Source organism: Tribolium madens, unplaced genomic scaffold (genome assembly GCF_015345945.1).
Source record: "Tribolium madens isolate multiple individuals breed KSU strain unplaced genomic scaffold, Tmad_KSU_1.1 Scaffold_19;HRSCAF=116;Tcas5.2_LG9, whole genome shotgun sequence".
Taxonomy (NCBI): Eukaryota; Metazoa; Arthropoda; class Insecta; order Coleoptera; family Tenebrionidae; genus Tribolium; species Tribolium madens.
The window spans coordinates 7,549,819-7,564,585 of NW_025400983.1; the positions used below are offsets into that span (position 1 = coordinate 7,549,819).

At 32.1% G+C, this 14,767-nt stretch overlaps 2 protein-coding genes across 4 annotated transcripts in view; one reads left to right on the forward strand and one right to left on the reverse strand.

The window, feature by feature from the left end:
- Positions 1–14,767, reverse strand: part of LOC123016017 (nitric oxide synthase) — a 37,827-nt gene that overhangs the window by 15,113 nt on the left and 7,947 nt on the right. For 2 of the 3 annotated variants that reach the window (XM_044416181.1, XM_044416183.1), the window contains exon 2: positions 1,442–1,575. In XM_044416181.1, the coding sequence (XP_044272116.1) occupies positions 1,442–1,575 (134 nt within the window). Of the gene's footprint in view, positions 1–1,441; positions 1,576–9,062; positions 9,432–14,767 lie in introns of those variants that run through there. The other variant, XM_044416182.1, reaches the window with a different exon arrangement.
- On the forward strand, positions 3,274–7,016 carry LOC123016020 (cilia- and flagella-associated protein 299-like). The gene is made up of 5 exons (XM_044416189.1): positions 3,274–3,468; positions 3,516–3,693; positions 3,738–3,843; positions 6,170–6,261; positions 6,830–7,016. The coding sequence occupies exons 1-5, from the start codon at positions 3,305–3,307 to the stop codon at positions 6,998–7,000; spliced, it is 711 nt and encodes a 236-aa protein (XP_044272124.1). The 5' UTR covers positions 3,274–3,304; the 3' UTR covers positions 7,001–7,016.

Below are 14,767 nucleotides of genomic sequence, written 5' to 3' on the forward strand. Positions count from 1 at the left end.
ATTTCCCCGTCGCTTCCGAAAACACACACAATAAAACATAAAAAACGCCAATAATTCTCGCTCCATGTCACCCCAAACTTATTGTTTAAACGGATTTTTTATTACAGCAATAACTTTCGTTTAGCATAATTTTACACGCCGTAATGACAACGTGTAAATGCTTGTGAAAAATTCTGCGTTTTATTACGCTCAAGGTGCGGATTTTTCCGTTTGGTTGATCCGCCCCTTATATAATGTTGTTTTTCGCCACACATTTCCACCCCCGACTTTTATTTCGGATGGATAAGGGCAGGCTGACGCAGATTTGAAATGAATTGGCTTTGATTTGAGTGAATTGGTTTGTCATAAGCATAGGTGGTTTGTTAAGTGTTGAAAATGTTTGCGTTTGAGAGGATTATGCTATCATATCATACGCGGACTGGAAATTGACGGCTCCCTCGTGACTGTTTATTACTTACCGGTTACGTTTCTATTCAAAAAAGGACCAAATGACCCCATCGATCCTCTCTCCTTAACCTTGGCTAACTTATACTCTAGCCCTACCGCAATAATTTCGTTTCTGGGTCAACAAAATACGGACTATATACGCAAAAATTTCAATGTATTCATTCATATTTCACTCGTTTTTGCTACTAAAACGGTGCAAATTTTCTCGATTAAGTTGTTGAGGTGTGTGTTTTTGCTCATTTGGGCCACATTTGTGTCCCTGGTGGAATTAATCCACGTTGGTCCAAGTCACGAGCATAACAATCGATTGTCGACGTTGAAACATTGATGTGAAACAGGTCGACATGTTTTAAAATAGTCTATCGTCAATGATTCGGTAATTTCGCCACAGAAAATGATGATGAATGAGTCCGCGACCGGAATCGTTCTAAAAATAAGCAAAAATTCGTGCCACGACGGCCGATAATTACGTTAGTCGTTACTCGAGAAACGCTGATCAGCAAGTGTCGGCGGACATGCTTTATCGCCGATCCGGTTAAGAATATCCGAAAAATCTCGCAAGCTTTTGATTGAAATTCTTGTCTGAACTTCAAGACATATATCCTTTTTTTTGAACAAATCAAACGAGAATTTAAATTCGATTCATTCTCGCAAGGGATGTTCGAAATAATCGGAATTCCACTGTGGCCTGTTAGATGGGTGGTGTCGATGTGTCAACGTACGATTTTTATAAGGCTTGGGGGAGTCGAGCTTGAAAGTAACCGATTGGGAATGCGATATCCCGCTTCGGGGAACTCCCTACGACTCTAAGGACAGTGTCACAGGACGTGACACCATCAGTCGACCGTGAAACGGGTCGCCGGTGATCCCTCGACACGGATTATTACCCCTTTAGTTCGCCAACAAACTGGTTTAGAACGACAGCTTGTTGAAAAACTTTGATTTTGACCACTTTCATTGATCTGAGAGGCAAGGAACTGTCTAGACCACTTACCGTCTGATCGACGTGAAATATTGATCCAGAAAGTCCTTAGCGTGTTTTAGGATTTCTTGGGGGGTCCTGATTTCGTTGCGTAAAGGGAGCGCCATCATGCTGCCCAAACAAACATTGTTGCTGCACACGGTGTTCTGAAAAAATCAAAAATCACATACAATTTTTTACTATAGTATAGTGTTTTTTACTAACTGTTGCTAATAAAACAAAATATAAAACACTTCAACTTCTTACAATTTTCTTTTTCCAATCATAACTAAATTTCCATTATTTATTTCCAATAATGTCAATCGCTTTTAACATATGTGAATTTCCCTTTCATTTTACGTAAGAAAAACTAAATTTTCATAAATTTTTCAGTAAATAAAGTGTTTATATGTTTCTCCTTGCAGTCGAATTTAATAAATTTGCCGATGGCTTGGAAATTATTGGAAAAACTCGTTTCCTCTGCCAGTTTAGCTCCACAGTCCATTTAGTATGAGGGTAACATTGAATTTTTAAAAGTTGTAATGATAAATTATCTTACATTTAAATTGCAAATTTATTTTGAAACAAGATAATTATGATAACATAACTCTGATCTACATGACAAACATCAATAAAAGATCAATTAAAAAGAAAGAAACGAATAATAAGAAAGAGAAACAGATATTCAGGGCGTTATACAATTTATCTGTTGATGGATTTTTGTTACATTAGAACAAACAGAATCAGTACAAAAATTACTTTTTCCGTGAGAAAATTGCGTCAAGTGTTTAATACTCGATGTTTCGCCGACCATGGATGTGGCATCCTCAGGAGTAATGGAAGAAAATAGGATTAAAGACAATAATGTAGTTAATGTAGTACATCATTAACTCAATATTTTCATGATACCAGAAGTAAAACTCAAATTACATTTTTAGACACTTTTTTATGTGATTTATTTAAGATTATGCTTTTAACACAAAGCGCCCTTACGAAATTCGCTTTTTCAGTTATAGTATCTTTGTGAATAATGAGTAAAAAGTTGCAAAAGATTCAAAAAGAATAATTTTTAACATATTTATAGTTCTTTCCCTGACGCGGAAAAAGTTAAAATTACCAAAAAAAAAACAAAGAATAAAGTTTGTAAAAGTCTAATCTATCGCTGGAGAAGCTAGGTTTATAAACATGTAACATATACTTATGTATGTCATTCTTTATACGTAGACGATATTTTGTTTAGCGTATTAAAAAAGGCCATCACCCATAAAAAATACACCAAAATTGAGTTATTTATTATACAAGACGATAAAGAAAATGTTTATCAACGAGCGAAAAGGTTAAGTTTACGAGTGAAGAAGAAACGAGTGGACTTTTTTCACGAGTAGATAAATAATCTTTATCGTCGTGTATTTTCGTTTTATTTTGTACTCACCTACCTGAATCTCTTGTACAAAATAAAGAATATAAACAGTAGATAGATAAAAATTACTTTATTTCACTAGACGATAAAAGACTACTTTATCTACTGAAATTAATTGATAAAAGCACCCTTTAACATTGAGTACAAAATAAATGTAATAATTTTAAATAAAACTAAAAAGTTGAAAAACATTCTTGATTAAGGATGTTTTTTTTATTTTCTAAGTATGTACTCGTATAGTAGGTACACACTTGCTAACAAATAAAAAAATATCAAATTGGATATTATTTATTTTAGAAAATTTCTGAGGCCTTTTCTTTATCTTTTTGGTTATTTTTAAGTTTGGAAAATGTTTGTAATGACAAAAAACCCGAAAATTTCCACAAATCTTCTAAAATTTGAATAATTACAAAAATTTGTATTCTGTTGGCTAAGTGAGCTTTGGCGTTGTCAAAATCCATCAAAACCCCGTCACAATGGCTCACATTACCGCCACTTCAACGCCCCAAATCGAGGCCGACCGCCGCTTGCTCCAGTTTGAAACTTACGAGGACTATCTGGACTCGTTAATAACCGAACAAGATCGTTGTTATCTCCAGGACACAGTCGCGGCACGAACCATCGCCGAACTCGGTTACAGGTAGACTTCCTTGACTTGTAAATCCAGAAATTGCTCGTTTCCCGTAGGAGTTCCGGAGAGACGTTGAGTCGACAGCAGTTCGAGAAGCGATTAGCCGCAGTCATCGCTTATCTTTACCCCGATTACAAGCCGTACGAGTTAGCCAGCGAGGGTATCGCCGGCGGCGATCCTATCCAGAAGGAGTTAGCGATCAGGGAACGGCCGAATAGAGTCGGCATACTTTCGGTGAGGCGTAACAAAGGGCAGAAAGGGTGATTAAGTGCTTGCAGACGATTATCTTTCTTAGGTACCAAACGAAAAAGGGGTTTGAGGTTTCAGGGTATATAGACTATGCACACAGGCTTTCGAATCAGGACTGGAAGCCGTTTTTTAGAGGTAAAATCGCTGATGACGTTGAAACTAAAGATAACACATCTAATGTTACGCAGACGCCTTTCCTTAATGAAGTATAATGTATGCAAACAAAAGAATTATTTGCTAACGTTGCAAACTTACTATAATAATGCATTAAGGTGGCGTTTTTTTACACACACCATGAAAAATTTCCCAGAATTTTTCAATAGAAAAAAAAGTTGTTAAAGGTTGTCCCACTTGTGGTTATTTGTGGAACAGCCTGTACAAAAATAATGATGAAACTGACAATACAGATTTATTTTGTATAAATTCTCATTTTTCTTAAACATCTAAAATGGTTGCATTAAGCCTTGACAATTTTTATTAAAAATGTACGAGTCAGAAAAGTTTTTCAATTAATTAAAATCATAAAGTGGATCGAAGAGTTGGTATTTTCTCGATCCTGCAAAATGAGAATGTTTAAACTTCGGTTTATCTATTTTTTACTGCTGAGTTAGATACACAAACTTTTGTTTAATTCGATTTTTTTCATATAGAACGTATTTTTTCATTTTCAACAATGTTTAATCAATGATCCGCCATTTTAAAAATTTAAAAAGATAGTCCGCTGCAGGCTGTGTTATTTGAATGTTATAACCGCGTTTTTTCTTTTTTCACCAACTCCGTTGGAGTGATGCAGATTGCAGGATGGTATATAACAAAGAAATTAAACTACACAGCAGCGAAAGTTTATAATTGCAAAAGTTAAGATACCTATTTGAGATTTTTTAGTTGTTAATTATTGGTGGGGGTTCAAAATAAATATTTGTGAAATAAGTTGCAAAAACTTAAGTTTATAAATATGAATAATATGTAATAATAATAATAAAAAACTACAAAGAAAAGAAAAATAAAGTGCAATTTAATTTAAAGCAACGTGTTTTATTAATAATACTGTGCGTTCAAATAAATTACTTATCAGAGTGGCCTGTGATCTCGGCAATATAAAGACAGATACGAGACATGTCAAACTTTATTTTCTGTCTGTTTTTATGGAGAATTTATGCTTCCATTTTTAAGATTTATCATTTAACATTTAATTTAAAAATTTACATTTAACAAGATCAATTTCAACAACTTTTAACTTTTTACGTTAAATGATAAATGAAATTGATAAAATCGGTGATGCCAAAATCAGAATTTTTCATTATTGACATTAATCAAATTTGAAATTTGAAACTTTTCTCTGAAATAATAAAAATAAAAATGGACAAGGCTGCACTCGTCGAAACTGTTAGAACATTATTTAGTCTTTTATGGGATAAACAACATAAGAAATCATAAAAAGCATCTCAAAAAGAAACTCATCTTCACTATCCATTATTATACAGAATGCGCCAACACTTGCGCTCCAGAGAAAAGTGCCATGTAAAGTAAGATACCAGGAACATGAAAAAAATGTTAAAAAAATTCAAAGAATCTATAAAAATTTTGAAGTTATGAAAGTTTAAATTTTGCACTTTGACTCTATTTATTGAATTATTTATTTCTATAAAAAAATTTGCAACAGGCTATTAGACGAGGAAATAATGAAGCTGTAAGCTGTATCCTAAATTGTAACTTTGTTTAATCTTATTTGTGGCTTTTGTTGGCAACATTTTTGTACCTTTACTAAATAATTACTATAAAAAAACATATACAAAATCATCACTATCATTAAATAGACATAAAAAATGTCAAATGTCAAAAAATAAAAGTCAGAATTTTGTAACAGAATTTTTTAAACATTTTTTCCATGTTCTTGGTATTTTATCTTACTTAAAATTTTTCTCTAGGGCGCGAGTTCTGACACATCCTATAGATTGCCAGGAATTATCACTAATTTGACAAATGTGTAAAATGCGAGATTTGAATAATTAGTGTATCCTAAAATTACTTTTTGGTTAATTTAGAAGTATAAATTGGAAAATTCTGTAAAATAATCCGTTAATTCTTAAATAATGAATCTTAAAAATCGAAGCTTAAATGCGTTATTAGTGTTGCAATTTAGTTTTAAAATCAGAGACGACTCTGATCAGAAAGTTAAAAATCTGGGCAAATATTTATTAAAATCCCAGTATCTGCAGTAGGAACCGTTGAACTCGGTGTCACATGGTACACAATTATTCCCGAATCACCAAGTTTCAATTGTTTACTTCCCCCAATTTTTCATTCAATAAACGTCAAATACCAGATGAAATATTTGTTTTAATAAAGTGCAACGCCATGAACTTCGAACCTAATCTAAATTCAAAGAAAAGTCAGCCCCCATTTTCATAGTAGCCCTTAATTAATTCCTGCTGACGCTTGATCTCTTTAATTTTCGCAGAGGGCCAACAAGTACTTCCGCAACCTACCGACTTGGGATATTATCATTGGAAATTAGGAAAAACTATGTCGAACAACTCGATTAATTACAAGGTAAGTCGCTTCCATAACTCATCGCCTTTCCGAATTTCGCGAACTATGTAATTTCCCCATACTGGAAGAGCAACGAACCGACAGTTTTTCCTTCAGAGGAGGATTTATCGCGACCCGAGATAATTATCGAATTATCGGGAAGCGATTAAATATTTCAGACGGGGGCGAGATAAAGCACGGTTGCTATTTTGCGTTCCGGTATGAATATTCATAAAAATGCGGTATTTGTTTACTACCGTGCCAATCGATGGGTTTATAAATCGCAACGACTCGCAACGTTTTTCCTCATAATAAATCAAACAAATGATGAGTTTCGGGTGTATAATGGCCGTTCTCACCAAGTAACAGCCGATCGTTCTCGACACGCGATAATGCGAAAAATTGTTACTTAATCTCAGAGATGCGAGTGAAGATAATAATGGATGAGTCTAGTTCCTACAAATTGCGATGCGAAAAGTTGCAGCTGCCATTTCATCAACTAATAGAAATGTTGAACAACATGACGCAAAAAAATTTATTGGCTTTAGTTAAGCTCAATTTGAATAGCAATTAATCGGGATGTTTGCAGGTGTGCGTCGATCCGGTTAAAGGACTCGTCTTCCAGAACAGGTACGACAGGAGGATCATCTGTGTGGATCCCTCGCAAGATCCCGGCGCCAACACCACCAGGAAACGCGTCGAATCGGATATTTACGACCACGTTATTCTCTATGATCATGTCGTGAGACAGAGAATTTAAAAAAATAAAGGTTTTGGCGTGCAAAAGTGGTTGCTTTCAATCAACTTTCTGCGAGGGTTAATTCACTTAATAGGGTTATTAATTTTTATTTGTTGGTTCCGACAGATTGAATTGATTTTGGGATACTAAAAGGCGACGTTTCTGCTAAATGAGAGAATAAAATGTTAATAAGAAATAATCAAATAATATAAATGATAAAAAAATTCATAAAGGAATGAAACAAAAGAGCAGATGAAAGTAACAAAAATTTTTGACGTAGGTATTTCTAAACCAACGAGACGTTGACATTAAAAATGATGTCGTAAAGCGGTGATAAAAAATGTTTTTTTTATCCGACTTGAGGGTCCTTTTGTTGGATATTCTCTGTTATTATTACGCTTCTAATGTTCTCAATTTACCTTATAATATTTTTATAGAAACTGGGAAAATTCGATTCAAGACAAATATTTAATTAAGGCATTTTAAGATGTTAGAAACTTTAATTAAATGCTTATATGAGTTTGACTGTCATTTGCGGTTTTATCCAGTTTTCGCAGGCTTTTAAAATTTTTCAGAGAATATTTTTTGTAAACTTGATAATGAGAGGAGAATTAATTTCAATAATTAATTTTATAAATTTTCATTAATGTAACATTTACCTACAGGGTAATTTGTTCTAGAATACATTTTTTGTTATGAATGCATACGTAACAAAAAGTTGGATATGAATTATAACATGCTGTCATTCATAATATCACTATTTAATAAAACAGTGAATTTTCATTATTTCTTTTTTGTTAAAATCTTCAGTTCTAAAGGGTGTAATCAACTCAAAGAAAAAAGAAAAAACCATTCGAATTTGTGTATCGAAAGATTGTTTGGTACGAATACTCTGAAACGAATAACGTCGCTCACAAAATGAATTTTCAGAGGAACTGTACATTTACAAAATTGGATTATAGGGTAATTACAAGAAATAATTAAAGAAAAACCAAAATATGAGAATTCTTTGTTTTTTTTATTTTTGAAAAACAGTTATTCTATTTCGGTGTCACAATAAGCATTTTGTGCAACTGAAAACAGTTGCATAAAATTCAATTTTATGACACTGTTTTTTGGCGACATTTTATGCAATACTTTGGCTATCACAGGCCCATAAACTGTTGTTTTTAAGTAAGAAATTGTTGCAGTTCAACGTATTTGACCGAAACTAATGCAATTTAAGCTATTTTCGAGCAATTTGGGTACCGCATAAGTCAAATGTTAGAAATTTTTTGGTATACTTTTTTTAATTTAAAGAGTTATAGAAAAAATTGTTTAGATTAAATTTTGTTAAGATAATTATATAAAACACAGTCACACAATGTTAAATTTTATTTTTTTAAAGTAGAATTTTAATGTACCTATAACTATTTTTGTTACTTATCTCTATTTTATTAATAACAAAGATATGAACCGAGAAAGTCTTAGTTTAGATGGGACATTATAATCTTGACAAAAAAGTGATGGTTTTCAAATATTTTTAAGCAAAATATCCCTTTTAATTAAAACTTAGACCCTTTTTTATATTTTTGCAATCGTTTATCTTTATTTTAGGTGCATTTAGTTATTGTTTTTAATGGAGTTTTGATAATATTTAAAACTTCCTGCTCATTTACTGATTCATTTCCAACTCATTTCCATGTTGTATTTATTATCAATTTAAATTCAAATTTTTCGTCAACTGCGCTAAAATAAAAATACAAGAATTGCACGTTGATCCAGAAACATAAATGTTGGAAACAATTTTAAACAAAGTTATTTATGTCTATTGTCCGAGAGATTTTCTCGGAGCCATTAAAGAACGTCGTTGCGGTCAAAAAGACAACATTTTTTAATAACGGTGTCTTGGATGCTTTCAGTATTTTATTAAAAAATCTATATAGTGTCCGCCACCATCCAACCGTAAAAATTCGTTACAGTGTAGCACCAAATGCACCAAAATGTTACAAATATTTCAAGACCTGTGCTCAAAACAAATCCCATTCACAAACTAGAATTAATCTAAATTTGTCAAAACTGCAAACAAAAATAAAAACTTTACCCCTTCTGCTGTTTTATGTAACGTATCGTAGATGTCCCGGTTCCCGTTGGCATAATTTCTCGTCCGGACTGCGACATTCTTGATGTTTTCTTTCGCCACATTCATCGTTTATTTTTCTTCCGGTTTTTCTCACGACGGTCGCGATATCAGATAGTGTGACAAATCGTGGGAAATCGCGCTTTGATCTCAATTACACGAAGCACAGATCAAAACTGAACAGTTTGGTGCTTTTGGCAAATTTATATACATGGGAGAGGAGTGAAGAAAAAATTTCCTGGTCGTATGGTAAACCACAGTGACGCGGTCCGCGAGTGGAGACGGTCACGTAAAAGGAGCCGGTTTTCAGGAAACAACCGAAAAAGTCGGAACTTGAGGAGCAGTTGGGGAAATTGGGAAAGTTGCGGTTTGGTGATCAACTACTGGCAGGAACACGCCGCGGGGAGCCATTGACTCATTTAAAAACCCCTTTTGACACTTCACATAAAAGAAAATAAATGTAACCTTTGCTTAAGTTTTTGCTAATTTAGTCCGGATCTTGATCTCGGTCAGACTTGTCAATTGTTATAATCTGGAAACAAATAATAAACACGTGTCACGTGTCACGTGCTTACGGTTTTGTTTACTGATGTGATATAGAAATGCAAATTCTTCATGTACTGTTATTTTAATTAAAATGCAATCGCAAACAGCTGACTATTTTTTCTTGATACATCCAGCATCCACTGGATTGGATGTTTGCAGGATTGCACACGTGAGTCTTGCAGGTCTTGTGACTATTTGTTTAATAAAATCACGAGTTTTACTGTCGATTTTTTTAATAAAATATTCATGATCCGGAGAAGCTTGAGAAATTTAGTTTTTTCGTGCCTGTCTGTACCGTTTATATTCATGAAGATGACGAATGATACGAGATATTACTTCATTTGGCGTCTACAAAACGTAACTTCTTGAAATTTCTTTCGACATATTAATATTGAAGGCACTCTTTTATTTAATTTTGTTTCAAAATTCAAATTCATAGCTATTAAGACAACAAGAGCTTTATAGACAGTTTAAAAATCGAGCTCGTACTTTAAATTCGAACCACCCTTAGGGAGCGAGGATTTAATGGATCGAGATTTTTCAACTATAAAACTTGTGTTGTCTTCATTTTTTTTTCCAACACTAATATTGAATGAGATATTTTACTACACTCAAAAATTGTTGTAAAGAAATTTGTCAAAATAACGTCAAATTGAACAAATTGCCAAGATAAGTGTATTTTATGTACTTATAAAGTACGTTGTCATTTACGACGAATGTATTTTATAATGAGTGTTTATTTAAATTTGGCGTCATAGTTGGCGGTGATATGAGTGTGTTGTGAACGGACCACAATTTTTAATACGGCCGGCAAAGTGTCAAATGTCAAATTAATAACTTTCGATACGATGGTTCGTTCACAATGGAACTTTCATGGATAGCTTTGACTCCAAATTAAAAAAAACCACTCGTTAGAAGAGCGTATATTAATATCGGCAAGATAGAAGGTAAGTTAAATATACCATAGAAACAGTATGTGATAGTASTGATATTAGTGTTTGAAAATAGTATATGACAAAACAAGTTTCATAAGGCCAGCCTTGAAGCACGGATTCTAAGACAAGTGGCGTAGCTACTTCTTCTAGTTGCCTTTTARCTATTAAGACATCACACATGATAACGTCGCGTTTTTTAATATGTCCATTAGAAAATCAAAATGGACGCATATTATAAAAAACRTGTATTAAATCAATGAAAGCAAATAAATAAACAACGGAGATTAATGTTTTCGTTGAAACAGGTAAAGAAAATAAAAACTGTACTTAAATTCGACCCATTTATACATATGGAGTGAATCAAGATTACGGTAAGTAGGTTGTATGTTACTATACTAAAATTTGTAGGTATAAAGGAATGTACAACTAAAAAAACTGACACTAAAATGCCAAGAGCTTCTCATACCTGCTGGTTTTTCATTAACATCCAAAGTACAACATATGGTCAAGATCATTGATCCGAAATTTCTTGTTGGTTCTATATAATTATCATTAATTTTTTAATACAATATTTGTTGCAATATTTGTATGCATGTGAGATTAACGTAGAACATTTAGGTTGGTTAGTGCTAACAACTTTTTGTAATAGTTTGAAATTGTTAGCGTGACAACAATAACTTAAAGAAATAGCTTTGGTGACACTGTTTTGGAAAAAAAAAACAAGGGCGAAATAAAAAATTGTTATTTGTGTAACTATAACAAGAGAAGAAAAAACTTTCTTCCTGTACTTCAATCCAAGTTTTTCTATTTCGAATGAACGTATTATGTAATATCACCACTGCGTAGCTCGTGTCATAAACTACTAGTATCACAATGAGAGTGAGTGTTTTTACCACTTGTTTTTAATATACTATTTTCTAACATTGTGTTTGAGGCTGAAAAAATGTACTGTATGGAAAGAAAAAATTGTCTTTATAGAAAAATCATTTTCCTAAGACCCACTAAAAATTTTATGACACATTATAAAAGATTAAGCAAACAATGGCTTGAATTTGTAACCCTCCATAAATGGCACGTTCCTTTGCAAATGTTGCTGCACCCACCAGAATAAAACAGGGCCGTATTTAAAACCAAAGTAGTAGTAGAGTTTTACCAAGCTATTATTAAAAAAAAATCTGCTTTATTTAATAATAACTTGATAATAACCACCTGGCTTTTTTAAATTTCTTAAAATACTTGACTACATCAAAAACTATTAAAATATTTCAAGTATTTTAGACAAAAAGAAAGTAAATAATCCGGCCCTGTTAAAAATTGACCTGTTTCAGGGTCCGGGTGGGTTCCACTAATTTATGATTTGTTTACCCTCTGGTTTACTCTTAACAATACCGCATTTAACTTAAAAGTAATAAAATTTTTAGTAGGTCTTAGCAAAATGATATTAGTATATTTCCGGAGCTCATATTTTAATGCATATTTTTATTTCATAATTTGATGAAGTTAGAGGTAACTTTGCGAGTTATATGGTTTGGATGGTTATCAAGTTATCTGGCGAATTTAGAAATAAACAAAGTTACATATTTTCATTAAATGATATTGAAAGTAGGTACATACGAGTGCATGTAATTCATATAGGTATGTTAAAAAGCTAGGAATATATGCTGTCAATAATTATATCKGGATAAGAATAACGTATAATTTCTAAAGAATTGACAGTATATGTCATTTTGACACTTTTTGTTAAAATTTTATTATTATTTATTTTATTGTTATAGCTATTAACATACCTAGGATGTCATAACAGCTGCAGATGTCAGTTTGTAATCCGAGCGAGTAGCGAGGATTTTAAGACACCTAAGGCTGTTATGACATTATTACATCCGAGGTTTGTTCAAGATTTTATCGGTTTCTGTCGAATAAGCCAAAAATTGGAACAAATTAAATCCAAAAATTGGAACAAATTAAATCCAAAAATTCTAGGATGTAATGACAGCTGCAGATGTCAGTTTGAAATTCGAGCGAGTTTACAATTTTACAATATCGATATGTCAATAAAAATATATATATACAATATTGTAAAATTTTACAGCAATCAATAAGGTTATGCCATAGTTACCAGACTATTTTTGTGCATCTAACAATTGCTCTTAACTGACAGAAACCGGTAAAAATTTATTACATTGATTTTACAATTTACATAATTATTGATAAGACAACATATTCAAGTGATAACACGATTTTGCTACTGACTTTAAAACAACGAATTATTCAAACAAACTTACATTTTTCTTGAAAAGCCTACAACAGCCTACAACGTTAGATATAAAAAATTAGCTTTAGCAAATGAAATTGCCAAGATTTGACTAGAATGTTTTTTTTAGTTGCGAGGTGGTATTTACAAACAATTTAATAATACAAACAATTTAATGTTAAAAGTTAAGCCTTGTAATTGAACCTTCCAAATTGTTACATGCAGCTGTTTCGGTTAAAAATGCCATGTTTTGTTTTTATTTAAAGAGCAGTCAAAAACTAAAACACAAACAAAAACCAACCATTTATATGCTAAAAAATAATTACTGTGGAAGCAGATAGGGACACAATAGAGTAACAAAAGCGACAATCAATATCATGCAAAGTTTTTAATACTCTAAAGCAAAGTAGTAATAAATTAGCCTCCCGTTCATGAGATCATAGTTTTTATGCATGTAATGGCATAAATTTTATATAATCCGTAATAAATATTTTTTATTGACAGTTTTACCACGTTTATCTCATACGTAACTTTTTAAAAATTAATCAACATTTCTAAATAAACACGAGCTTTGTTTGTATAGTTTTGCCACATCATTAAAGCCCAATATAAATTGCAATCGCTCGTTTGACTACATACAAAATAATTATTGTTGAATCTGCAGTTAATCCCGCGATAAATATCAATTCGGCCGGCCGGAGAGCACATAAAAATTCGATGAAAAGTTGTTTTGGCTACTTATATTGAGTGTCCTGTTTTTGATATGTGGGTTTGTGATCTGGAAAGTGGTTACACAACAAACAAATTCTTTTCTGATTTCTATGCAAGAGGGAAATACAGCGAGGCTGCATCCAGAAACTAAATCATGTAATCATGCCGCCCGCCACCTAAAACCACATGATCTCTCTTTAAAGGTGCCAGGATTATGTAATTTTACTACTAAAATGCAATTTTATGAGTCAGCGTGGTGTTTGCATTAAAAATTGTAAACTAATGGTTAATTAAACATTGGTTATATAAGTTTTTGTTTTAGTATTTTTGAAAACGCGAATCCGGATCCTTGTTATGAGAATAAAAAAATAAAATSTTGAAGTGATGTACTATTTTTAGAATTTGAAAAATATTTATGAGTGTTTAATTATATAAAATTGCGCCAAAGGAGACAGGTTTTCTGACAAAAATAAAGCTTGCTGCTTAAGTAGTATTAAAATAAAAGAGGAATACAAGTAATAACAAATATTTATTTTGTTTATCACAGTCACAAAAAAGAGTTTTGAAATTTTCATAATTTCCCAGTTTCATGGTTTATCTTGCCTCATTTGTAAACAATTTTAGTAATTTGCAGCGATATCTAAAAATTAATTAAAYAATAAATCTAATATTAACTAATTTCGATTTAAAATGGGCCTAGCTCTAATTAAAAATACCGCGGATACAGTAGTTTTGAACTATGTGCATGTTTCTTGTTATGGTACTTATGGTTTACTTTATACCATTTTTTAAACCTAGTACTATTGGTACCTTGAATACTAATATTAGTTTTATTGAAGGGTTCAAAAATTAACACAGACCTGTTCAAAATAATAAAAAAATATCTACTTAAAAAGAATTTTAGTAAATAACTTCTTTTTTCAAAATATTTATTTTATGTAGAAACGAGACAATGTTTCTGGCCATTGTTTGAAAACGTGTTTACCAAAGGCCATTCCATTTTGTACCTGTGCACTAAAAGTCAGATTTTATTTTATTCCAAAAGCAATCAATATTTTAAGCTAACATTACCGGCATCATACGGTGTGTAGCAGTAGATAAGTAAAATAGAGATTTATACGTACTAGACATAAATTTTATGATACCTAATGTGAGTAAAGTTTTTTATAAGTAAAGTCTGTTTTTTTTAATGGTAATGCCAAACAGTCTTAACATTAGCACCACTA

Bases quoted from the DNA above. Each gene is read 5' to 3' on its own strand.
- LOC123016020 (XM_044416189.1), top strand. From the start codon at position 3,305: ATGGCTCACATTACCGCCACTTCAACGCCCCAAATCGAGGCCGACCGC. The intron at 3,694-3,737 runs GTGAGGCGTAAC...AAGTGCTTGCAG, and splicing joins ATAGAGTCGGCATACTTTCG to ACGATTATCTTTCTTAGGTA. The intron at 6,262-6,829 runs GTAAGTCGCTTC...GGATGTTTGCAG, and splicing joins ACAACTCGATTAATTACAAG to GTGTGCGTCGATCCGGTTAA.